The sequence below is a fragment of the Notamacropus eugenii genome, chromosome 5 (assembly GCF_028372415.1).
Source record: "Notamacropus eugenii isolate mMacEug1 chromosome 5, mMacEug1.pri_v2, whole genome shotgun sequence".
Taxonomy (NCBI): Eukaryota; Metazoa; Chordata; class Mammalia; order Diprotodontia; family Macropodidae; genus Notamacropus; species Notamacropus eugenii.
In genome coordinates, this window is record NC_092876.1 from 119,124,841 (window position 1) to 119,151,522 (window position 26,682).

The 26,682-nt window shown below is 38.3% G+C and overlaps 1 protein-coding gene and 1 pseudogene across 2 annotated transcripts in view; both read left to right on the forward strand.

Annotated features, from left to right (window-relative positions):
• RAB30 (RAB30, member RAS oncogene family) overlaps positions 1 to 15,694 on the forward strand; it is a 116,742-nt gene extending 101,048 nt beyond the window's left edge. For both annotated transcript variants that reach the window (XM_072610711.1, XM_072610710.1), the window contains 3 exons: positions 1,267 to 1,350; positions 11,024 to 11,207; positions 13,709 to 15,694. In XM_072610711.1, the coding sequence (XP_072466812.1) occupies positions 1,267 to 1,350; positions 11,024 to 11,207; positions 13,709 to 13,959 (519 nt within the window). In that variant the 3' untranslated portion in view covers positions 13,960 to 15,694. The remainder of the gene's footprint in view (positions 1 to 1,266; positions 1,351 to 11,023; positions 11,208 to 13,708) is intronic.
• Positions 1,357 to 11,017, forward strand: LOC140505088 (fructose-bisphosphate aldolase A pseudogene; annotated as a pseudogene).
• Positions 15,695 to 26,682: the final 10,988 nt, after the last annotated feature.

A 26,682-nucleotide genomic window follows, 5' to 3' on the forward strand; every position in this document is an offset into this window, starting at 1 on the left:
TTCCTTCAACTTAACCCCCTATCCCTTTTCTGCCTCCTTCTACTTCTTCCCTTTCTAGTTATGCCTTTGATGAGAGGTATACTTTTTTAAAATCAAGTTTCATCCAGTCTTTCATTCATCAGACATTTATAAGGTACCAGCTGGATGCAGAATACTGTGCTAAAGAGATAAAAAGTTTAGATGTGACAGTGCCTGCCTCCACTGAATTTAGAGATGACATACAAAAAATGCAATAAAAATTTTATACAAGTACATTAGAGATGTACAAAACAAAGTGCCATGTGAGGGAGATGTCAGGAAGTTATAAAAATAGGGGAAACTCCAATTTTGATCGTCATCATTGTGCATGATTATAATTCCATGACCACATCCCTCATCCTGAATTCTTGGTTAATATCTCTTGTCTACAACATCCTGTGGAGTGTATTTCATGCTATCTTATCCACACATCCTGATTTTCATTTTTAGACTTCCATTGTCTTATCTCAATAGCAATCCTTTCCTGCCTTTTCTAGCTTCAGTCCTACCTCTTCTTTTCCTCAAATCTTCTCTCTTTTTATTTTGACGGTTTTTTAATTGCTTGGCCTTTCTCCCCTTTACTCAGAATTAGTAGATGTTTTAGGGTCAGGGTGAAGATGAGACAACCCTCATAGAAACAGGAATGTCTCTCTACAGAAGACACATCAACCATTTATCAAGCACTTACTGTGTGCCCGATACTGTGCTAAGCCCTGGGGACACAAAGACAGTTCCTGTCCTCAAATGGTCTTCCATCGGAAGAAAAAATCATGAACATATATAAGCAAATTGAAAATATATATGAAGTAATTTAATTTAGGGGCAAAGAGAACTAGCACTTGGAGGGAATCAAGATTGGCCTCAAGAAGGTGGCAGCACTTGAGCTGAGCCCTAGGGACTCTGTGATGCTGAGTGGAGGAAGGAATGCATTCCTTCCAGGCATGAAGACATAGGCCTGGCATAGAATGTTGTACATGAGGAGCAGCCAACAGGCTAGTTCGGCTGGACTGTAGGGTCTATGAAGGAGAGTAGGGTGCAGTGAGGACATTGGGGTAGGCTGGAATCAGACTATGAAGGACTTTCTTTACATGTCAAACAAAAGAGTTTTGGTTTTAAGCGGGGGAGTGACGAGGTTGAACTTGACATTTAGGAATATCAGCATATCCGCTCAGTTCAGACAAAAGATCTACCTGTCTGGTATGGCTCCATTTTACTGCAGTTTATTTAACTCCACTGTTTTCTTTTTAGGGTCTTTTCCCACCAGGTCAAGGAGCCACGATTGGAGTTGACTTTATGATTAAAACAGTGGAGATTAATGGCGAGAAAGTCAAGGTAAGTTTCTAGAATTTTAATGAGACACTCATTGGGTTGTTTGTGAATTTAGAGGAATAGTGGAATTTATTGATGATGATGATGATGACAATGAGAAAAGGACTAGCATTTATATCTATTGCCAAGTATGTGCCTGGGCTACATGCTTTATGATTATTATCTCATTTGGTCCTCATGATAACTCTGGAAGGTAGGTGTCATTATCCCCAATTTATACCTGAAGAAACTGAGCAAACAGATTAAGTGATTTGCCCAGGGGCACACAGGTAGTGTTTGAGGTTGGATTAGAACTCAGATCTTCCTGGCTCCAGGCAAAATACTCTATCCACTGTGCCAGCAGCTGCCTATAATATGTTATATGTGTATCTATGTGCACACATAAATGTATATCATAGGATAGGTATACCATATGCAATGTATATCATAGTACACTTATTTCATATTGTATGTATATATAGCATGTGTGTATGTCTCTCTTTGTGTATATACACAGGTATTTGTATGTGTATATGAATATGTATGGGCCCTTTACAAATATCTCATTTGATCCTCACAACAATCCTGAGAGATCGGTGCTATTGTTGTCTCCATTTTACAGATGAGGAAAGCAGAGGTTAAGTGATATGTATATCATACATGATATATCATAGAAATTATACATGTAATACATTATTAATGTTATATATTACATGTATAATATAACATAATATATTCTATTAAGTCATTTGATTTAAATTTACCTTTTCAAGTAAAACTATAACCATTAGCCCATGAGGAAGGTATTTTTTTTTTAAAAACAAGCAAGAAAAGTTCTTCCAACATGATGGGATGCTCTTAACATACAGTGACTGGGATGGATTGAGGATTTAAAACTGTTCCATCAGAGGATCAGTTGAAGAACCTGGGGATGTTTTGCTGGGGAAAAAAGGTGGGGCTTGACTCTTCTTTTTAGATCTTTAAAGAACTGTGATGCTGAGGGAGAGCTAGACATCATTTGGTTGGTCCCAAAGGGCAGAAGTAGATTCAGCAGATTGAAATGATAGTGAGGCAGATTTTGACTGAGTATTTGGAAAACTTCATGACAATTAGAGGCATTTAAAAATGAAATAGGTTGCCTTTTCCCACTATCTAACATCAGAATATGTTGATAATAATATGTTTATAATAATCAGAATACAGATCGCCATTGCTTTGAGCTAGGTTGTTGAGGGCATTCATACTTTGGGTGAGCCTTCTCCAGTTTTCTGATTCCATGATTCTAAGTAAGTCATTATGGATCACAATTGTTTGTAGTAGGGAAAGGGAAAATTTTGCATTTTAGAATGGGGGTGGTTATAAAATAGCCCAGCATTTCCCATCTTCGAGACAACTGTGATTTGGTGAAAAGACTGCTGGTTTGAACCCTGGTTCTGTGACACATGAGCTAAGTAGCTTTGGGAAGAACACTTTCCTACTCTGGTTTTTATTTTCCTCATTTGTAAAATGAAAGGACTGGACTGGATGGTCTTCAGAATCCCTTTCAGTCCTAAAACTGAATTATCCCATTTCAGACATGAAACACTAGGGACAATTTAGGAATTCCTAGATTCAGTCTACTAAACAGTGCTGTCTCCTATGAACTTTATAAAAAGAGCCCACTGAAGATTATGTTCTATCAATAACTGCAGGTCATATATAGATGTCTTTTTTTTGTCCCTCTACACCCTACTCCTAACTACGAAGTCTTTGCATGTCTTTTGATTTCAAAACAATAACTTTCCAATTAGCTTTTAGAAATCTACAGGACTTACCTTTTAAGTAAACTGAGTCATTTAGTAGTATTGATAAGGGCCCCTTACTTGAAAATCCCAGAAATTCTATCATTATAGAACTATTCCTCTGGCAATGCTCTTTGCCCCACTTCATGGAGGTCTTGAAATGAAGGTGGTTGGATTTTACAATGAAGTTGAGTCCCTTAAAGGAAAAGCATTAATAAGAAAGACAGCAGCTCCAAGGTTCCAACTGAAAACAATGTAAGTATTAAGATACTGATTGAAGCATTGAAGATTTAACACTAAACATTTTAGATTTCTAAGACAAAATCCTGCCTTCACATTAAGTGCTTTAGAGACGTTGTGTTGAGAGACACAGAAAAATTCAGAGGCAGAGAGGGAGGGAAGGAAGGAGAAAGAGAGGCAGAAATGGAGAGAGAAAGGGAGGGAGAGAGAGAGTTAGTTTTTAAGTTATTGGTTTCCTGAGTTAGGAATTGAAACAGTGGATGGGCTGGTCCTTTTGGAGGGCTGTCCTGGGAGCCCCTGCAGTCAGCTGGCTCTAGTTAGTCCCTCATAGCAATGAAATCCATACCAAATACAATAATGAATGGTGTGCTGAGTGTACTAGAAAACAAAAGCAGGATGTGAAAGCCATGTGAATGGCAAATAGAAAATTCAAAAGCTCAGCATACTGGGGTGACAGTGAGGAGGGAGGAGGGAGGAAGAGAATGGGGAGAGGAAGGCCTTTGCAAGTCTGACTCTTGCAGAGGAGGGGAAGGGATTGCTAACCCAGGAAACCTTAGGAATAGGCTCTTAAAAAGAAAGAAGTTGAATACAAAGGGTTTTTGTACATATGCTTTCTTTCATTCCACATTTTACTTCTCCTTAATCACCTTTGAAAATAAGAGAAGCTTGTTTAGAGGAAGCCGATGGTCCTCCTTTGAACATTTTTTTGTTGAGATCTCTTGAGAGTTGTAAGGTCTGACATTTATACGGTGTTTTAAAGTTTTTAAAGTACTTCTGTATTTTATGTCATTTGAACCTCACAATCATCCCATGCAGTGTAACTACGACAGGTACTGTTGTCCTCATTTTACAGATAAGGAAACTGAGACTTAGAGAGGTTAAGTAACTTATCTAGAGTCACTGTAACAGCTACTTCCTATAAAAATAAAATTAATGAATTCATATATGTGTAAATGGGATGAGGTAGAATGCCATTTATTCACTTTTCTTTTGAGGACACCAACCATACTTACATAAATGTGTCATACAGTGGGAAAGTATTTAGGATTTAGAGTTAGAAGTCCTGGTTTTATATCCCAGCTCTTCTATTTATTACCTGGATGACCTTGGACAAGTCACCTAACCTCTAGGCCTTAGCTCCTTAACCATAAAATAAGGGGGTTAGGAGTCTTTAACCTGAGGTCCATGGACCCCAGATATCAAGAGCCCATAGATTTTAACTTGGATGAGAAAATAATTACATTTTTGTTTCAGCACAAATGTTTTACCCTGTTGCCCTATTTATTTTATGCACTTAAAAATATTATTCCAAGATGGGTCCATTAGGCTTCATTGGAATACCAAAGGGGTCCATAACACAAAACAAGAATCCTTATAATACTATAATCGGGGAAATAATTTATTTGACATACTGCTGAGACATTTGAGTATAATATAAATTCCTTGAAAGCAAGGGTCATTTTCAGATAAGAAAAGGGGAATAAGCATTTATGTAGCACCTACTATGTGCTGGGCAGCTAGGTGGTACAGTGGATAGAGCACCAGGCCTGGAGAAGACTCATCTTCATGAATTCAAATCCAGCTTTAGACACTTACTAGCTGTGTAACCCTGGGTAAGTCACTTTACCCTGTTGGCCTCAGTTTCCTCATCTGTCAGATGAGCTGGAGAAGGAAATGGTGAATCCCTCCAGTATCTTTGCCAAGAAAACCCCAAATGGAGGTGACATTTGGATTTGGAAAGTGCAGAAGTTTGGTTCTCAACCATAAGAGGTCTGCTTTCTGCTGGAAACTACCAGCACAGCCAAGGAAAACATGCCTCACCAATTCTCAGCATTGACACCAGAGCAGAAGAAAGAGCTGTCTGATATAGCTCACCGAATTGTTGCTCCCAGCAAGGGAATCTTGGCAGCAGATGAGTCCACCATTGCAAAGCGGCTGCAGTCCATTGGAACTGAGAACACAGAGGAAAATTGGTGCCTCTGTAGGCAGTTGCTTCTGACAGCACATGATCGAGTGAACTCCTGTATTGGAGGTGTTATCCTGTTCTATGAGACACTCTACCAGAAAAGCCAATAATAGTTGTCCCTTCTCCAAAGTCATAAAGGATAAGGGTGGCATTGTGGGCATTAAGGTGGACAAAGGTGTAGTGCCTCTGGCAGGGACCAATGGCTAGGCTACCACCCAAGGTCTGGATGGGCCGAGTGAGCGCTGTACCAGTATAAGAAGGATGGAGCTGACTTTGCCAAGTGGCGTTGTGTACTGAAGATTCGGGATAATACACCTACCCCACTTGGGAGTGTATCCCAATGTGGATCATGGAGAATGCCAATGTGCTGGCCCGATATGTTAGCATTTGCCAGCAGAATGGCACTGTCCACATCGTGGAGCCAGAGATCCTCCCTGATGGAGAACATGATCTGAAGTGTTGTCGGTATGTCAGTGAGAAGGTCCTGGCTGTTGTCTACAAAGCTCTGAGTGACCACCATGTCTATCTGGAAGGGACCTTGCTGAAGCCTAACATGGTCACCCCTGGCCATGCTTGTACCCAGAAATATTCACATGAGGAGGTTGCAGTGGCAACTGTAACTGCCCTTTGGCAGACTGTGCCTCCTGCAGTCACTGGCATCACCTTCCTCTCTGGGGGTCAGAGTTTAGAGGATGCCTCCATCAACCTCAATGCCATCAATATCTGCCCCTTGCACAAGCCATGGGCCCTGACCTTCTCTTATGGCCAAGCCCTGCAGGCATCTGCCCTGAAGACTTGGGATGGAAAGAAGGAAAATGTCCAGGCTGCCAAAGAGGAATATATTAAGCAGGCCACAGCCAACTGCCAAGCAGCTCAAGGCAAGTATACTCCAAGTGGAAAATCAGGAGCTGCAGCCAGCAAATCTCTCTTTGTCTCTAACCATGCCTACTAACTTAAGTCAAGGCCTTCCACCTGGGTATGCCCTAACTCTCCAGGCCATCCCTCACAGTCCAGGAAGAGGCTGAGATCTCAGAGCTTTGTGCTGACCTCTCCAATCACTCCTAATTGGTGCGGTATTGTTGTTCTCTGGTGAATCTAGTGACCCCTCCTCAGCTCACTTTTTCCAATAAACAACTATTTAACAAGGAAAAAAACCAAGAAAATCCCAGATGGGTTTTCCCGATGAAGAGTTGGACATGGCTGAAAATGACTGAACAACAATAGTAACGATAAAACTATGTGCCAGCACTTCGCTAAAATAATTATTTTCTCATCTGATCTTTACAATGATCCTGGGAAGTAGGTGTGGTTATTATCCCCTGTTTACAGTTGAAGAAACTGAGACAAACAAAGGGTAAATAGCCTGCCCAGAGTCACATAGCTAGTGAGTATCTGAGGCCAGATTTGAACTCAGGTCTTCCTCACTCCAGGGGCTACTTAACTGCCTCTTCGTATTTTTATTCTCAGTGCCCATCCCGGTATCTTGTACACAGTTAGTGCTTAACGTGTATGCTTTTTAAATTAGAGAAGGATATAGTAGCTTATGAGTTACCATAGTAATAAGTCAAATTGGATTGGATTATTATAATTGTTTTTTTCTGCCTTTCTTTGTATCCTCGGTGCTTAGCACTGTGGGTGGTACAACATTTAATAGATGTTGATTTATTAATTAGTTTATAAATAGCATTAGTTGGGCATAAATCAAGGGACCTACCGTTCAAAGCAGCTCTAAGCTATTAGCACATCAATTTCAGGGCCTGTGGAGGAAATAAAAAGAAGTAAGAGAACTTTGTTGATTCAATAAATATTTATTAAGCATTCAGAACATGCAAGGCACTTTACTAGGATCTATATATCTGGGGATATATAAAGACCAAAAACAACCTCAAAACAAAATAACCCTCAAACTGAAATGATGTCTGCCCACAAGGAGTTTACATTCTGTTTGGGTAAGTTGTGAAAAAAAAATTTTTTTATTTGGTCATCTTTGGCAATTTGCCAGATGTGAAGTGAAACCTCAGGATTATTTTAATTTGCATATCTTTTATAGCTTGTGATTTATAGCATTTAAGTGACTAGTCTTAAATATTTCCATTCTTGCATATGAGAAAACTGAGTTACAAAAAAGTTAAAAGCTTGGTCTGAGGTCATATAGCTTGTAAGCAGCTGAGGTAGGACTCAAACTCAGGGTCTTCTGAATAAAAAGGGCTGTTTCTTAGAAGACTGAATGGTGGTTCAGTTGCAACTTAGCCTAATAGGGGCTCAGAAGACCTGAGTTTGAAGCCTCACTGCCATTTCCTACCTATATGTCCTTGATTGAGTTAATTTCTGAGGCTGTTTCCTCATCTGCAGAATGAGATAGTTGGGCTAGAGGATATACAAGATCTCTTCCGTCTCTAAATCTACAGTAGCGTTGCATGGAACATGCCAAAGATTCCAAGGCTAAGAACCATTTCCTCTGGAAGAACACCAAATATCTATCATACTTTTTGTGACTATTCCAAGAACTGAGAACATAGGAGTTAAGATATTCCCTGTCTCTTTGATATTATAATTATAAACCATTTGATCCAGGTCTCTGCCTTTAAGCAATTAAAGTATTATTACTTTCCACAGAAGCTTAGAGAACTCCAATGAATGATTTGACTAAGGCCACAAAGAATTAGTGGAAACATAAAGTGTTTTTAAAAATTTTCAGACCCAAGGCAGAAAAAGAACTCAGCAAACCTATTTCCTAAAACTCTGCTTGATTTCTCTTGGCCTACATCACAGAGTTCTTGGGGTAGAGGCCTTTTCTGTGTCTCCTGTTGCCATTGGCCCTTGCCTAGTCACTGGGGAATCTTGATTCCCTCTCTACCCATATTTTGCCTGGCCTTACCTTTCTTTTTTTATAATAATAATAACTCATATCTTTAGCACCTTAAAATTTACAAAGTGCTTTCCCCACAACAACCTTGTGAGATAGGTATTACAAGTGATATTATCCCCATTCTACAGATGGAGAAACTAAACTGAGAGTTAGATAGGTAAAATAGCTTATCCAAGATCATGTAGCAGTTAGTGTTGGAATGGAATTTGATGCCAGGTCTCCTGACTCCAAGTCCATTCAGTATACTATACGGCCTTTTAAAGATAGCCAAGAAAGAGGTTGGGGTTAAAAAAAAAAAAACAACTTTTCAACTGACTAAAAGGATACAAGTTAAAAAGAAGAAAAAACAAAGGTTTTAGCATACTGAGTCTAGAAGAGCCTTAAGGAATCCCTGGAAGTCAGCAAAACTTCTTGGGTTAAATGACTTTTAGCAGGATCATTCATCTGATGGACCACAGCAATCAGTGAAATCTTGGGACCTTACTGTAAGTGACCATATAAGAGACTGTCAGTGATAGAATAAAGCCAAGTTTATAGTAGGTTTAAACAGCTCATCAACTAAGAATACAGATGATTGCCGGCTTTGAACCATCAGATGAAAACCTCAGGGCATGTCATTGTTGCTTCCATGTTGTCTCTCCCATTAGATTGTGAGACCCAAAAGAGGAGGGACTGTCTTTGGCCTTTCTTTGTATCCCCAGGGCTTAGCATAGTGCCTGACTCATAGCCAGACCTAAATAAATGCTCACTGAATGAAAGTCAGGCTTCCATGACCTTGGAGAGATGTAAATTCAGGGCAAGCAATACTTGCCTTATTTTAGGGGTCACAAATCAGGCACTATTTGGTTAAACCCAGGAAAGAGAAACTTAGGAAGAACTTAAATCATGTACTAACTACATGCCTACCACATTGAAGGTAGAGTTGGTAGAAGATCTGGAACTGCTGAGACAATTTATAGACTAATAATGCTTGTGTGTGCCATGGGAGACCTGGGTGATAAGTGACCCGTCGTCAAGTTGTCTAGAAGAGACAGTGCCAGAGCAAGTATCTTTCCTGGATCAAGCCTAATCCACTTCCAAGTCCTTTGTGCTCAAAATTCCTGGCCATCACCATTTACAAGGTTTATAGATAGATAAAACTCAGCTGAACATTTCTCATCTCTCACAGTTCCAATGCTGGCTGCATTGATTTCCATATGTTTAGATGGATGAGTCATTGTTCCTCACTTCTTTCTCCAAAAAACCAGGGAAAACCAGATCTGACTATGATACTTTGAAAGATCCCTGGTTTCTTTAGTATGGGTAGTCTTTTTCACTTTCTCATCTATAAAATGAGGTCAATACCTAGCTGATCTTTGAGGTGTCTGCTAGTTCAAAATCGATGATCTTATGGTTCTTCATTTTTTATTCTCATTTAATTCAACAAACAATTATTAAGTGCCTCTTGATTGTAGAGTAGTATTACTATCCACTCAGATAATAAATTTAGAAGAGATGATTAGACATGATCCCTGTCATCTGGGAATTTACAATACAGTAAAGGAATAAGACATATTAATACACAACATTATATTAATTTGCTGTAGTATATGGGAGTTTCCATTCCCCCCCCCGTTATCATGGGACTGGACAGACAAAATTACATAGAGAGATTCATTATGTCTTCCTTTTGTCTTTGCCTATTATCATAATGCTAGTAAATGTTTAGAAAAGAGCTTATTATCAAGTTATTTGCCAAATCTTGTTTCTACCTCTCCAAGGTTTGTTACATACATCCCCCTCAAAGAGCCAGTACCCTAGAGCCAAACCCTCCTAACCACCTGCCTCAACTATTGCAGTAGCCTGGCTCTCCAGTTGGTTTCCCTACCTTAAGTCTCTGTTTCTCCTCCAGTCTACCCAGCTGCCAATGTGACTTTTGCTAAAGTGATTGTGTCACTCCTGAGTAAATTCTCGTAGCTCCTGATTACTTCTAGGATTCAATTTCAACTCTTCTGTTCAGCATTTAAAGTCCTTCAGCTCCTCCTTGCCTTTCTAGCCTTATTACACATTACTCTCCTTCAGGAACATTGTGGCCCTGCCAGATTGGCCTTTTTTACTAGTCTTTAATCATGCACTTGACCTGCACTACCTCCTCACCTAAGCCTCTTAGAATCCCTGGCTTCCTTCAAGGCTCAGCTCAAGAATCACCTACACAGAACTTTTCCTGACCCAGACAATGATGTCTCCCCTTTCCTCCCCAAATTCTCTTGTATATATTTTGTATAGACCTCTATTTGTACACCTCCCCTTGCTAAACTGCAAATTCCCAGAGGTCAGGGACTGTTTGACTTTTGTCTTTGTACAGTGATGCTTGTGGGTTGTTTGATCTTATCCCAGTTTGCTCCTGTAGTTATCAGCAGAGGAAATATGTTAATAACTGCCTTTTCAAAGGAAAATTGGAAAGGGCTGTAGGTTTTCTGTTTTGCTTATCCGATGGCTGACTGAAATGCTAAAAGTCACATGAAAGAGCATGGCCCTTGAGCTTCCAAGAAAATAAGCTGGAGTCTCTGCCTTGAATTTAAAAATCTTTGAGGACTAAAGCTGAAAAGGGATTTTTAAAAAAGCATGCTGAGAAAAAAAGTCTACCAAAAAACCACAAATTTAAAAAAAAGAATCTTTATCCCTCTTTTCACTCTCTGGTTCCCATCTTAAAACACTCGTAAGATAAAAGAAGTGTTATGTGCCTTTCTAGGATAGAAAATGACTGTGGAAGCATTTGGTTAGAAGCCCCACCATTTCCAAAGGAAGGCATAGTAACCAGTACTTTCTTTCTGTCCCAACTCTTTTCTTATGTCCCCAAAGCTGCAGATTTGGGACACAGCAGGACAGGAACGATTCCGATCAATTACCCAGAGTTACTACCGCAGTGCCAATGCCTTGATACTCACCTATGATATCACCTGTGAGGAATCCTTTCGGTGTCTTCCAGAATGGCTAAGAGAAATAGAGCAGTATGCCAGCAACAAGGTCATCACTGTGTTAGTGGGTAAGTGAGACTCAAAAATAACTCATGATAATAAAGAGTTTACATTTACATTGGACTTCGTGGTTTCTAAGGTACTATACAAGTGTTTATATAACCTGTGTTATCTTATTATTAGTGTTATTGTATATATCCATCTTATATCTATATATCAATAAAATCTCATTTGAACCTCCCAATTCTGTAAGGTAGGAGCTTTGCAAGTGTTATCATTCCTGTTTTACAGATGAAGAAATAAGTTTGGAGAAAGGATGACCCTTATTCATACACCATGTAAGTGGCTGAGTTAGCAGTCAAACCCAAATCCACTGCTTCTATCATACCAAGAAACTGACTTTGTCTTTATTCTCAAAAAAGATACTGATCTTTGGGTATCATTGATGTACTAAAACCATGCCTTGGAATCCATTTTAATAACAAGAATAATAGTAGTTCCCATATACCAATCTCTTTACGAGAGCTTTCCTCACAATCACTCTGTGAGATAGACTGTGAATATTACCTCCATTTTACAATGAAGAAAACTGAGGTTCAGTGAAGTGAAATAATTTGCTCAAAGTTTGTTCAGTCATTTTTCAGTCTTGACTAACTCTTTGTGTTTGTTGGTAAAGATATTGGAGTGCTTTGCCATTTTCTTCTCCAGCTCATTTTACAGATGAGAAAACTGAGGCAAATAGGGTTAAGTGATTTGCCCAGAGTCACACAGCTAGTGTCTGAAGTCAAATTTGAACTCAGATCTCCCTGACTCCAGGCTTGGTGCTCTATTCACTTCTCCACCTAGCCCTGCTCAAGACTACTAATAATAGAGCCTGCCCTCAAGTGGCTTTTCTCTCATTTATTGCTTTCATAATACATAAAAATGACTCCAAATTTCTATGAAACACAGACTGTGCTTCCAAGTAACTAAACATATCTCTTGAGATAACTTACAAGTTATTTCATTGTCAAGACTTGGGATCAGGAAAGGTGGGTTCTAATCCTCAGTCTGTTCTTATAACTTGTGTGACCTTGGGCAGTCACTTCATCTCTGGTCATCTCCTCGACTAGGAGATAAGGACCTTGGCCTGTGTTATTTCTATGGCCCTTGTGGTGCTAACTCTGCATTCCTACAAATCATAAATATGACATGTATTAACTCTGTGAATCACTTCACTTTCAAACCTCAGTGTCTTCATTTGTAAAATGGAGATAGCACTACTCTAACTACCTACCTCATAGTGATATCCTGAGGAGAGGGAGGACATTGTGAATTTTAAAGGAATATCAGGTTGAGGAGGTAAGGTCGAGAAAATATGGGAAAAAGGAGTTCTGGTCAGTAGTTAAACACAGTTGACCCTTCACCCCAGCAGCTCTGGGATTTAGGCCAGTAGAGATCAAGCATTGTACTAAAAAGAAGTCCACCCCAGGGCTGTGGCTATATACAGGCAGCTTGATTGGTTTTCTTTCTACCTTAAGCCTTTTCTTTATATAACACCAATGAAGATTAAAAAACAGATGTTTTTAGCTAATAAGTTATATGACCTGGAGCAAGTCATTGTATGCCAGAGCACTAAAGAAATGTGAGGTTTTTTTTTTAAATCATTAAAACATCTACGTGGCTTCAATTATTTTTCCTTCTTACATTTAATCTTGATCGTATACAATTTGAAATTACTGGAGGAGCCCACTTGGGAAATTGCCCTGTTTTGGTTTATTTTGATCTTTTGGAACAGTCAGAATTTCATTCTGATGTAAAAGAGTGAGGCATCCTGAAGTGGTAGATGCTCTAAGCAGTAATGAGATTTTCAGTGAATATGCCAAGACCATTTTTGACTTCTAAGTTTGTCTCTCAGCGCTACCTTTCTAGTAGCCATGTAAAACTGCTAGTAGTCGATTTTCAGTAATGAAAGCAAGCCCAGCTGTTAAGAATGCTTGCTGCAATCTTTTCAAGTGAGAAATAAGAACCCAACTTTTGGAAATCCAGTCATCAGAATTATTGGTGCTGTTACAGTATAAATCTTAATGCTGGGTTTTCCTTTAGTGGCTGCTGATTGCCTTAGTAGCTCATGGTTCCAGGCTGCAAGACATTCACTGTTATAAACCTCCATTAGCACAGGCCATATGCTTAACTGAAAAACTTGCAAATAACTAGATTATCTTTTTATAAGGAAACTCTGGAACCCCTTTATTTTGGGTCATTGTGGATAGAAGCTTGAAACACTTTACCCGGTAAAAATGTAAGTTACAGTATCTGGAAAATGAGGGTTTTGTGAGTCAAAACACTGCTTTCTGGGATTTCATCCAAAGACATTAAATGAAGATGTAGAGACTGGAGGGGCAAGAGCCAGTTAGTTCCGTGTGAAAGACTACATTAAGCGGCAGTGGCATTCTAAAATATAAATGGCGGTAACTATAAGCTTCTCTTTTCTCACCAATTGGAGCCGACTTCAATTGGGATGTTTCTGAGCTCACCAAGTCCCAAATGGTGACTCCTCTGTTGTTTTCTTTTTTTTCTCTTGCTGCAGGCAACAAGATTGATCTAGCTGAAAGGAGAGAAGTCTCACAGCAAAGAGCTGAAGAATTTTCTGAGGCTCAGGACATGTATTACTTGGAAACCTCAGCCAAGGAATCTGATAATGTGGAGAAACTATTCCTGGACTTGGCATGCCGACTGATCAGTGAGGCCAGGCAGAACACTCTTGTGAACAATGTGGCCTCCCCTTTACCAGGAGAAGGGAAAAGCATCAGCTATTTGACTTGTTGTAATTTCAATTAAAAGCTGGTAAAAGGCAGAGAAGGCGAAAAGAATCCAGGCCTGCTCTGATAAGCCAGGAGTTCCTGGGAGGTGGAGCAAAGATGGTGGTTCTTGCTCTTTGGACCTTCTGACTTCTCCAGGTTCCTGAGCTTTGAAAAGCATGGCAGGCCGAGGACATTGTCCACAGGCCAACACTAGCAGAACATTCATATGGTTTCACCTTTTTGCAGGCTTGGGCTGGAGTGAGAAGATGATTGCACTAGGAACTCCCTGAGATGCTGAGCATGTGCTGTGATAGTTGCTTTTTGTTTTTAAAAAAGCAAAAAAATAACCCCCCAAACCAGCCTTTCTGGACTGAGTGGAGGGAAATCTTCCCTCCTTCGCCCCCCGAAGGAGTGATCCTGCCCAATACTTGGTGAATGGGCAGGATCTCCTCTGGGATCCTTCGAGCACCTCGATTTTCTAGCCTGCCAGCCAAAAGAACACTGGGAAGGCTGACTACAAGATCTATGGTGGGTCTGCCACATCCTGAGGGATTTTCAGCACCAGCTCCATAATGAGTTTGAAAAGTATTACATCTCTTGTCCATAGGCCCTTTCAAGAACTTTGGAACTGAGAAATTCAAAAGACCTTTGATCCACAACCAAGTAACAATCATGGCTAACAAAGGTTATTAGGCCTGGTGACTCCTTTTGGTGCTAATGGTTCAGCTGACAATTCCTTAGACCAAACATTTTACTACATTAGTATCCTCTGAATGTGTTATGTAGAAATAAATAGGGGAAGTATGATAAAAAGTGCTGTTTCTCAACGTCTCATTACCTCCTTTTCTAGAATAGAACTGAGTTGTTCAGAAGGAGCTATACTTCTCTTTTGATGTGTTGGAAAGGGGAACCATTTCTTCTTCCTTACTGTCCACCATTTTGTCCTACCTTCTTCAGTCCTCTCCCTTGCTCCCTAATCCCAGCTCTATGTAGAGGAAAACATTTGAAAATGATTTTTAAAAAAAAGTTCAGTAAATAGTAATATTGCTCTAAGGTATCAAAATAGCTCCAAGAAATTAATAGTGTTAAATGTATAGAGCACAGCCGACCAAAATACTGTGGATACTGATGACAATGCAGGGTTCAAAGCAGAGCACAGTCTTGATGGCAGCCCACCAAGCCTTTGAATAATTAATGCCTATTGAGATAATTCTTGCCATACCCACCAAGAACCGGATGTGATTTGTAGAGTTTTTTTTTGTGTGTTGTTAAGTGAGTGAGGAAATAGGTGAGATATATCCAGGGCCATTTTTTGTGTGTCTCAATCGCCTTAGAAAACTTTAGTTCATAGAAGCAAGTTCAGTTATGATTTGGGTACCTCTTCCATGGGATAGAATAACTTTCTGATTCATCACCTTTCATGTTATTTCTTGTTGCTTTTGTGTTTTAAGTCTCCAACTCCTATGTATGTAAAACATGGCTAAGCCAACGAAAAATGGAAGCACTTCCTTATTTTTGCTATGCCCTCTTTAGTGCCATATATCTTACATGTCTCATTTTACTCATTGACGTAAATGCAAACTGGAAACAAATTTACCATTGTATGTTGTCAATCCTTGTAAACCTTCTTACAGCGTGTTATTTAGGATGTGACACGGGATGGACAATGAAATAAGGGGATCATGTGAATCTGTGGTTATGGAAGAGGACCTCAGTCCCAATGTGATTACATTTGAATTGAATTATATCACAACAACATGGTGTTGAAAAGATATTTCTGGCATTTCTTCATTGGACTTGAGGGTTGCCCATTTTCCTTTTCTTCTAAGACTTCTTCATCTGAGGGGCTATACACATGGCCAAAGGGTCTGGGTCAGATGTTGTTTCAGGATTAGATCCTGTTTGTTTGAATCCCACACCTCTTAAGGTAGCCCATTCCACTAGGATACAACTTATTATTAGGAAATTAGAAGCTCTGAACTTTAATTTGCTTCTCTGCAGTTTCCATCTGTGGCTCCTAGGTCTAGCTTCTGGCAAGATGGTGAGGGGGACTGAGAAAAACAAGTCTAATTCTTTATGACAGCTCCTAAATCTTGAAGAAAGCTATCATGCCAACCTCCCAAAGCCTTCTCTTCTCCGCTAACAACTGGTTCCTTCGGCCACTCTTCATATGGCATCAATCATTTCTAGTCCCTGCCTCTAGGTTTGCTCCCTCTTTTCAGTGTCCCTCCAAATGCCCCAAGAATTGTAAGACCCAGACTCTTGCTGTTACTTTGCACCCTATCCACAGGTAAGTTTTTTGAAACAAAAGATAAAGAGATTTTTATGACTTGCTGAAGAAGTGGTGCGGTCAAAGTCAGGCTCTTTCCAACATTTATTTTCCAGTCCACTATGACACACTGCTCTCTCCCCTCCATACTTCTCTAATCTCTCCATTCACACAAATGTCACTGCCAATATGCTGGATACAATGGCCTATAAAACAGTATCTTATTTTTGTCTTGAGTAGAAGTGAGGTGCAGATGCTTTTGAGGTGTTGTGACTTCAAAAACATTTCCACCAACTTGTAAGCCAAGGTGTAACAGTAAGCACACCGACAAACACAGGGGGGCTGCCATCACAGATCTTTGATCTGCTTTTCTAAAAGGAAAGCAACTTTTGAGAGGTTAACAATCTCCTTTAATCAAGCACATATATCATTTACTTAGTTCAGGAAATCAACAGACAGCACTTCCAAACTGTCTGACATAACCAATACATATATCACAAGTCAACAGACAGGTCCAACTGTCTGACCATAGTTGCCAGAGAGGGAAGCACCAACATCTGAGTTTTCAAAGCCGGAAGGTTGCTTAGTGGCTTCCCAGAGTCTCATCTGGCACACAAACCTTCTAAAAACTAAGCCCCAAAGTAAAACCTTACCCTCAGAGTATTTATACCTTTTTTAGAGCCAGAGGGCATCCCAAATCTTGAGAACCAGTTCCTCATTAACAAAAGGTGTGGGTCTTCCTACAAATCTTCCCTAATCAAATTCCCTTTAATGGGCAGGCCCATTAATGGGTGGGGAAGATCTTTAATCACATTAACAATACAAATACATACACTGGTTCTAGTTAAAGAAACTGATGTTTCTGTACTTTACTCCTAGTAAAGACTCTAGGTTGATAAAGGCAAGATTCAATCAGAGGCACTTGATTATACTGAAACAAAAACATCAAAAAGATACTACTTTGCTTACTCTTACACAAAGTTAGCTTAGCTAAGGGAACTGAATGAAAGGAGCACTTAGAAAATGAAAGGATGATCTCCTCTACTTTTGAATGGACTCCTAGACTATCAATGAATCTACAAGTATTTATTAAGTAACTATTATGTGCTAGGCACTAGTAGGTCAGGGGAATACTGCACATATAGGTACCCTAAATTTCAGCAAAAAAGCTGACAGTTTCTCATAATATTTTTGTGGATAAGATGGAGATATGTGGGTTAGGTCATATTGCAATTAGGTGGATTTGGAACAGATTGAGTGACTGGGTCAATGTGAAGGAAGATCTCTGGAGTGCCTCATGAACTTGTCCTGTGCTCTGTACTATTCAATATTTTTATCAGTGACTTAGCTGAAGGTATAGACAGCATGCTCTTGGGATTCCATGAAGCTGGGAGGGATACTTTATATGGATGACCAAAAGGTCTCAACAGGACAGGACTATAAGGCTACATATGATAGGAGAAAATTCTATGAGTTTTAAGTGTAAAGTGCTACACTTGGGTTAAAAAAAATCAAATGTAGAAACAGAGGATGTGTTGGCTTTGAATAGACAACAGATCATGTGGAAAAGATCTGTGGATTTTAGTGCATCACAAACCTAATATGTATCACCAGTTTCACATGGCAGCTAACAAAATTAATGAAATCCTAGGTTGCATTGGTAGAGACATAGTGTCTAGAATAAGAGATGTGACCATTCCACTGTTCTCTGGAACACTGTATTTGGGCCTGAGAACTACAAGGACAAGAGAGAACAATAAGTTGGAGAATATTCAGAGTAAGGTAACTAGAAGGGTGAGGAGCCAAGAAGCTACTCCACATGAGGATCACTGAAAGGATATGGGGCTATTTAGCTTGGAAAAGGACCATATGTTTAATGACTAAAAGGCCTGTCATGAAGAAGAATGGGAAAAATTTGTTTCAGCCCCAAGGAGAAAAACTAAAAGCAAAATGAGAAGTTGTAGAGTCCGTATGAGGAAGATTTCCTAACAGAGCTGCTGAAAAATAGAATGGGTTAACATGTGACGAAGTGGGTTGTCCTTAGTTCAGACTTTTTTTCGGGGACAGGGGCAATTGGGTTAAGTGACTTGTCTGAAGCCAGATTTGAACTCAGGTCCTCTTCATTCCAGGGCAGTGCTCTATCTAGTGTACTACCCAGCTATTAGTTCAGATTTAAGTGGAGGTTGGATGACCATTGCTAGTGATTCCTCTTCAGGTCCACATTGGATGATATGACCTCCTCAGACTCTGAGGTTTTGTAATTGTAAGTTCTCATTCAAGATGTTGTGATCTTTGCATCTGTTGATGAGAAAAACTACATTGAAAATGTGGTAATTTTTTTCCCTACATCTAGAACCCTGTGATTTTAAGTATGGATATTAAGAATTTATTATCCAGTAATAATTACTTAGTAATGGGGCTATGATTAAGAAAAAAACCCAAATAGCTCAAATTTCTGTGGTGCTTACAAAATGTTTTCTCTATCACAAGGCTGAGACAGGGGCAACACAAGTATATCACCTTCATTTTACAGATGAGGAAACTTAACCTCTGAAAGGCTGAGTGATTTGTCCATTTTTGCATAAGAAATGTGGAAACTAGGATCTGAACCCAGGTGTCTCCTGACTCTAAGTCCAATGTTCTTTCTACTACACCAAGTTTCACATGTTGCATACACATTCTTAGGGGAATATTTCTGGAACAACTTAACTAGTCTTTATATTTAATTTTGTAATGAATCAAGTTTAATTTCCAGTCCAATTCCCTGTAGATATATTTGTGTTTTATAAATCTGTAAAAGATTGGAAAGGTTGGAAACTAGAAAATTAAAAGCAATGAAAACTTTGCATTTCACCTCTCAAATGAAATATAGTTTACATATACAACAAAGTTGCTCTCCTAAGCTAAGGGAATTTTGTGCCTACTTTCTCATGACGTTTAACTTTTTTGATGAGGGACCGGTTTTTGTCACCTGTCAAGTGCGGCTAGGAAAGCTATATTGGCCCTGGCTCTTTAAGTAGGAACTAACAGTGTAAGTAGAAAATTTAATCTAATGTCAAGACCATCCATCAAAGGCCATTTCTGGCATAGGAGTCTAGAGCTTATATTCAAGGCTGAAAAGAGCTTGTAGATCTAGAATTTTCCAGCTCAGTTTCTTTTTCTTTTGGAAGTGAGATCACAGGATCATAATATTTGGAGAAGGAAGGTGTCTTATCAACCACTTAGTCCCACCTGCCCAATTTGTAGAGGGAAATAAGTCCTACAGTGCAGAAGTGACTTGTCCAAGGTCACACACAAGTAAATAAAAGATTTGGGATTCTAAGCTAGGTCTTCTGACTTTCAAATTCAGTGCTCTCTCCATTATATCACATTGTCTCTTTGTGTTAAGTACACTTATGACATGACAAATACTGCCATATAAGCAAGGTTCTCATGGTCTGAAAGTAAACATGTGTACAGGTTGTCCACTGCATTATATTATCATCCCTTCTTATATCTAATATAGCGCACAGTGTTCTGGATCTTGCATAATGTTCACTAAGTAATTGTTGACTGCAATATTTTCTCAAAAGTTTCTCATTTGCAAAAAGTTACTTCCCATCCCACTTGGGTACTTACTGTGACTCTGAGCAAGTAACTTGGCTTTTCTGTGTGACAGCTACAAAATGAAGCAGGCTTGTTCTCAATTGCTAAGGTCTTCTCTAATTCTAGAGCTATTTATATCCTATTAGTGATTTCCTCATCTTGGAGAACAGGGCAAGGTTGCCATGACAGGATTCTTATGGTGTGGTCCTTTCAGCATAGTCACAATGGCTATGGCTAAACAAATTAGTCCAGACATAAAGACCCAACATAAAGAAAAAAGAACACATTTAAAAACCACTTAGCCCCAGCCTTGGGAAATGTCATAGTGGATGCCATTTGGAGATTTCAGAAAAAGTCTTTTCTGAAGAGTAGAATTTGAACATATATTTACACAAAAATGCCCAAATAAAGTGATTGTGCTCTGCAGCATTTACACAGCATTTTAATGGATTATCTCACCTTATCCTCACAAGGACCATGGAGTGAGTAATAAAAGTATTATCCCCATTTTACCATGAGAAAACTCTGACTTAGAAGAGAGAGGTGAGTTATCTAAGGTCACGTAGTTAACTGTGATAGATCAAATATCTGAACCCCAGTCTTCTGACCAAGTACAATCTCTTCCTCCCAACCAGTGTTCTGAAATGCAGGGCGTAAGACATGGTTGTAACTTTCAGTAAGCTTTGGGTAGCCACTGAGTTTCTATTCTCATATAAAACTAAACCAGGTGAGTTGGTTTTTATTCACTTGAGCAAACTTGATTTGAAAATGAGGAAATGAGTAAATAAAAGAGAACTTCAACACAGACAGGAACGGAAAGAAAAGCCCTCATTTTGAAAAAGGCAGCTATGAGTAACTTCTGCTAGTAAAGTCAATCTCATCAAATATAACCGGAGCTATAGACCAAGGCTTCCTTATGCTTATTACATCTCCATGGGACTCTCAAAGTTGGAAGGAACCTCTAGTCCTGTCTACACCCCAACAGAAATCTGTGTGGCACTTGGCTGTGGAGTCAGAGCACCTGGATTCAAATCCTGTCACCGATACTTACTAAGTCACTTAACCTCTCTCTCAGTATCCTCATCTCTAAGATTTAGGGGTTGGATTTGATGGTTTCTGAGATTTTTCCAGCTCTGAATCTATGATTTCTCAATACCAGGGGTTCTCAATTTTTTTTTGTGCTATGGATGCCTTTAGGAGTCTGGTGAAACTCAGAATAAGGTTCTTAAATTTATAAAGTAAAAAAGATTATTAGAATACTGAATTAGAATATTGAAATACAATTGTTTATGTATACATGTATATAAAACATATATACATATATATTTAAAAGTTCATAGCTCTCCTGAAATCAGTTTATGGTCCCCAGGTTAAGATCCCTTGGTCTCTAAAGCATCTCTGACAAGTGGTCTTCCAGCCCCTAATAGGAGACCTCCAGAGAAGAGGAATCCATTGTCTCCTGAGGCAGCCCATTCTAATTTTTGCTAAGTAATTCAGAAGGGCAGAATCTTAGAGTTGAGAGGGACCTTAGAGGTAATGATCCAGGCTAACACCTGAATAGGAATTTCCTCTAAATCGAATAAGTACAATCATTATGGAGTTTCTTTATTTTGAGCAAAAGTCTACCTGTATAAATTCTATTTTCCTAAGTTCTGCTTTCTGGGATAAAGCAGATGAACTTATTCCCTTTTCATATGTCCCTTCTAAAAGAAATCTCCAGAATTCCCAATTCTCCAGAACATGGTATTACCTACCTTGTGCAACGGTTGTGAGGAAATGGATTTTTAAATGCTAAAGTACTAAATAGTTGAGAACTGTTATTGTTTGAAACACTCATGTTTTTCTTCTTTTTTTTTTTAGTGCTGATACCCATGAGACCTTATTTCCCATACAAAATTTAGGATTATAGATTCAGAGTTGGAAAAGACTATGGATGCATAAAGTTCAATTCCCTTATTTTACAGATGAGGAAACTGAGAATAGAAAGGTTAAGTAAATTGCCTATGGGTCAAGTAGCATAGTATCTGAGACGGGATTTGAATCCAAGACTTCCTTGACTCTAAGTTCAGGGTTCAATTGATTATAACAGACTGCCTCTTATTTATTTGACATGTTATCCTATTCCCATAATCCTTTGCCAGTTTTCTTGATTGAAAACTGAAATATCTCATTCCACTGTCTCAATTCTTTACTTTCAGGAAATTTAACTTTTTAACCTAAGTATGTCACAGTACAATTTAAATCTCTTCTCTCTTGTTTTGTCCCTCTGGGGAGACAGAGTTGATTACATTGCTCCCATTAGTAAATTCTTACTCATCATTTCTATCAAATAGTTGCATTTTTTGTCTATATGTGCTCATATCTGTGGGAAAACAAAACACAACATGGATGTTAAAAAAGCAACACAAAACAATACATCATCCTCATAATGAATCTTAGGATAAGTAATAACCTCTAATTTTCCATAGGTTCCCTTTTTGTATCAATATTGTGTGATTAATGACCTGTGATCACAAATATGTAATTTCATATCTTTTTCACTCTAAATTTATTTGCTCATAAATGGTTATTTTTGGTTTTGTGAATTTCTCTTTTTACTAAAAATAGTTAGGCTTCTCATTTTTAAGATCTGCCAATAGAATTTAATTCTTAGTGATATCTTGTTATGGGGGTAACTGTGGATCTCTATGAACATGAGAACTAACCATCTTGGGCTTACTATTTTCTTCTGTTTTTCAGTAGCTGGATTCTTGGCTCTTCCCACTAAGTTTTCAGCTTCCTAGTCTGTCCTTGTTGGTTTTATGGGATCCATTTGGTCCCTTATTCTCACTACCCAAATCACCTGCCTTTTCTCCTGATAGCATACAACATTCTACTTTGCCTTACCTGTCTACTCTTACTTTCAGAAGAGTTCCTCATTCGTTATATGCTCCTGCCAATCCTTTGCATTGGACCCTTGGGAACCACTAGTTTCTGCTTGTTGAACTTTGTTACAGACCCTCTGCCTTGATCTTTTGGGAACCTTGCCATTGATAAATAAGAAATTCAATTTCATACATAAATTCCACATGTTGGATGTTTAATTTACACATTAATTTAATTTACACATGTTTAATTTACAACATGAGATTATTGCTACTTTCTACTGCCTATACATGCACTAAGCTCTAGTCATAAATACATTCAAAATTCAAGTTTCTTACAGAATAACAAAAGATAAAGTAAAATAGAAAAGTTTAATTTATTAGGATTATCTGTCACTAGCTTACTGAAACAATGAATGAATTTAGCTTAACTGAGTTACACAGATAGAATTAGATTAAACAAGAACTGCTGAATTTATGTAACACTGGAACAAAACTAAAAGGCCACTTTCCAAGGAGTAGTGATGGATCCTATTGTTTTCTGAATGTCGTTAGTGGCAAATGCATTCTTCCCCATCGTCTACAACTGCAGAATGCTTGTAGAAGTTTTCAGTGGCTATCTGATAAAAATGAAGGCCAACAAGTACATACCAAGAAAATTTAAATCTTTTAAGGTATGGTAGGTGGAATGTTCGTACATTCACCAATACTTTTAATTAGGGAATCAAAAGCAGAAAAGTAGACCTAATGCAAAAACCTAATCTACATAATTGACCGATGCGTGGCTCTTGGCATAATTATGATGTAAACTTAGGACACCAGTACTGTGCTTTTACTATCTGGGAAAATTCTTCAGAAAAATAGCTTGATAAAGATTGATGACATTTAGGATTTTTATCTCTGTACCTTCCTTTTTAGTGAAAACACATTCCTTGAACAAAAACCTAGCATGACTTTGCTGAGAAGATTTTGCATGGCATACTGTGAATTTATTTTTCAATCTTCAATTCATCAAGTACTTAACAGTCTCTTATTCTGTGTAAGGCATGCTCCTAGGGGCTACAGATACCAAGATGACAAATAACATATTCATTCTCCCTTGAGCATCTCTGATTTCTGAAGTTCAGCAAAGGCTCCATGGGGATTGATTTTAAGTGGTACTGACAAGTGTTAATAGTTAATCAAATCCTTCTGTTTTTATAAATTATGATCATAAATGGATTTTGTAACTCTTTAAAAACCAGAATGGCTCTTATACAACTGAGGAGTGGTACTTCAAAAGCAATTATCAGGAAACATTTTGTAGAAAGGTAACTAGCAAAAGACTGGACCATTATGAAAAAAATAGAAAAATCATGCTTTCAGCCAGAACAAAATAATTCTCATAGAAATTATATATATATATATATATATATATATATATATATATATATATATATATATATATATATATATATATATATAGGCTTTGAGGCAATTGCCTAATTAAGTTGTTTTACTGTTTGTTGTACTTTGAAGACACTTACCTGAAGTCCTTTAGGTGGACACAAAGAATGTTGGAGCTCGAAGAGAATTTAGACATCCCTGAGTACAACACACTCATCTTGCTACAAACAATTCACATTTACATTGCATTGAAAATTTATGAAATGCTTTCCTCATAACAACCCTGTAAAGTAGGCAGTGTGCATTTTATTATTATCTCCATTTTACATATGGGAAAATAGTGGCTTAGTGACATGAGTTGCCCATTTTCACACAGTTACTGAATGTCAGAGATACAACTCACACCCAAGTTTCTTGGTTTCAGATACAGTCCTTTTTCCATTCCACCATGCGGCCAAGTGGGACAAGTAAAAATTTTAAAAAAGTAAAACAATTCAAATACTCCAATCAGTAATAGGTAACCCATTGGTACATCCAAAGTCCCTTATCAGACTGTGTTTTAGAGATGGGAATTGAGGAGAAAGTTTAGTCTCATAGAGACTAAGTTGTCACTCTGAATGGAATTTCAGGAAGGAGTCCTCTTTATTCATCAAATTTATAGCTAACCTATCAGAAGTAGCATTGTCATGTGAAAAGAAAGCTGGATTTGGAGTCAGAGGACATGAATTCTTAAATCCTGGCTTTAATATTTAGTAGCTATAAATATTAGGCAAGTTGCCTCATCCCTTTGGGCCTCACTTTTCTCACCTTCCAGCTCTAAATCCTATGACCCTAGGAATGTGTGAGACAAGGTTTCTTTCTCATCCTTGTCCTTCGAAGGAGATTTTTTGAACATAGAATGCATTCCATACATTGACTTCATCCTTAAAAGTACTGTGTTACCATCTTTAATTCAATTCAATTCAATTCAACACATACTGAGTGCCTACTATACATGAGTTCTATGCTAGGAGCAAAGAGAGAACACTTACAAAAAAATTAGTTCTCTACTTGAAGAGAATAGTAGAAGTGTTAAACCATCAGACTATTTGTTATATTCCAAGTTTCCATTAAGGAAGATAATCATGATGAGTAAAAATGGAGCAAACATGTATTTTGTGAAAAGGATGAATGTGCAAAGATTTATTTTGTCGTAGCTGTCATTTTCAGTTGTATCCAAGTGTTCGTGACCCCGCTTGGGGTTTTCTTAGCAAAGATACTGGAGTGGCTTGCCATTTTCTTCTCCACCTCATTTATAGATGAGGAAACCTGAAGTAAACAGAAGTGACTTGCTCAGGGTCACACAGCTATTAAGTGTCTGAGGCTAGATTTGAACTCAGGAAAATGAGTCTTCCCAACTCCAGGCCTAGCACTTAACCCACTGTGCCACCTAGCTGCCCATGACTTGTTTACTTGTAATTAAGTTTTTAAAAAACAAAACTGGATGAAAATTGCTTATACCTGTACCTTTATGTAAATTCACATTTAATGCTTCCCTTGCTTGAGGTTCATACAACTATTAATATTTGCAAGAGCAAAGGAGTTTTATACACAGGGATTTCTTATGAACATAAGACAACTAAGATACAAACACATGATATATACATTTTGGAAATGTTGTAGAGGGACTTCATGCTTCAAGTAAGAGTCTCTGGGACTCAGTTTTCTCATTTGTAAAATTAGTAAATTGAATTAAATAATCTCTAAGATCTCTTCCAGTTTTAATGTTCTATGATGCTATAGATTAGATGTTCTCTAGGGTATCTTTTAACTTTGAGATTCTATAAACTACAGGATAACATTACTGATTATCAGGGAGGGGGCATGAGCTTTTGTGTATTCTTATAGTGGTGACAGATCTATAATCTCTACATTTTTTCCTAATTAAATTAAACAAATATAAATTAAACAAATATTCAGAATGGAAAACACTGGATTTGGAGCCAAAGGATCTTTCTACCAGAAGCATGAATCTTTTATCATCTGTCTTATAAGGAGTCATCCAGCCTCCATGTGAAGTCTCCAATGACAGGAAGTCTACTCTCCCAAGGCAACCCAATTTACTTTTGAAAGATTTAATATTTAGGAAGCTGTTCTCTATTTTCAGCTGAAATCTGCTTCCTTGTGACTTCCACTATTAGTCCATTGAGTCAAGGAGAATAAACCTGATTCCTATTCTACATGAAAACCCTTTAAGTATTTGAAGACATCTTTATGTTCCCCTCATCTCCTCTTCTCCAGGCTAAAAATCCCCAGTTCTTTCAAATGATTTTTATATACTAGCCATTTGCCTGTATCTCATAGTTGAAGGGCCTCAAGTAGAATCATTGTACTCAATTAAGAAGGGTTTTAAATTTGGTCAACAATGGCTCTTAAATAAATGGAAAACCTTGATCTCACTAGTATCCCCTAACATTTCTTACTCTAAGGAAGCTTATCATTTTTTGGAAGTACATTAGACATACATACAAATAGTGCAAAACAGCATTATGATAGCCAAGATGTTAACTTGTAGGGAAAACAGAAGAAGCCAGGAGTACCCCTAAAATTATGTGTGGGTAGCAGCTAAACCTGACTCAAGGTTGGGCTTCTACATTTTAAGAAAAAAAAACCCAAA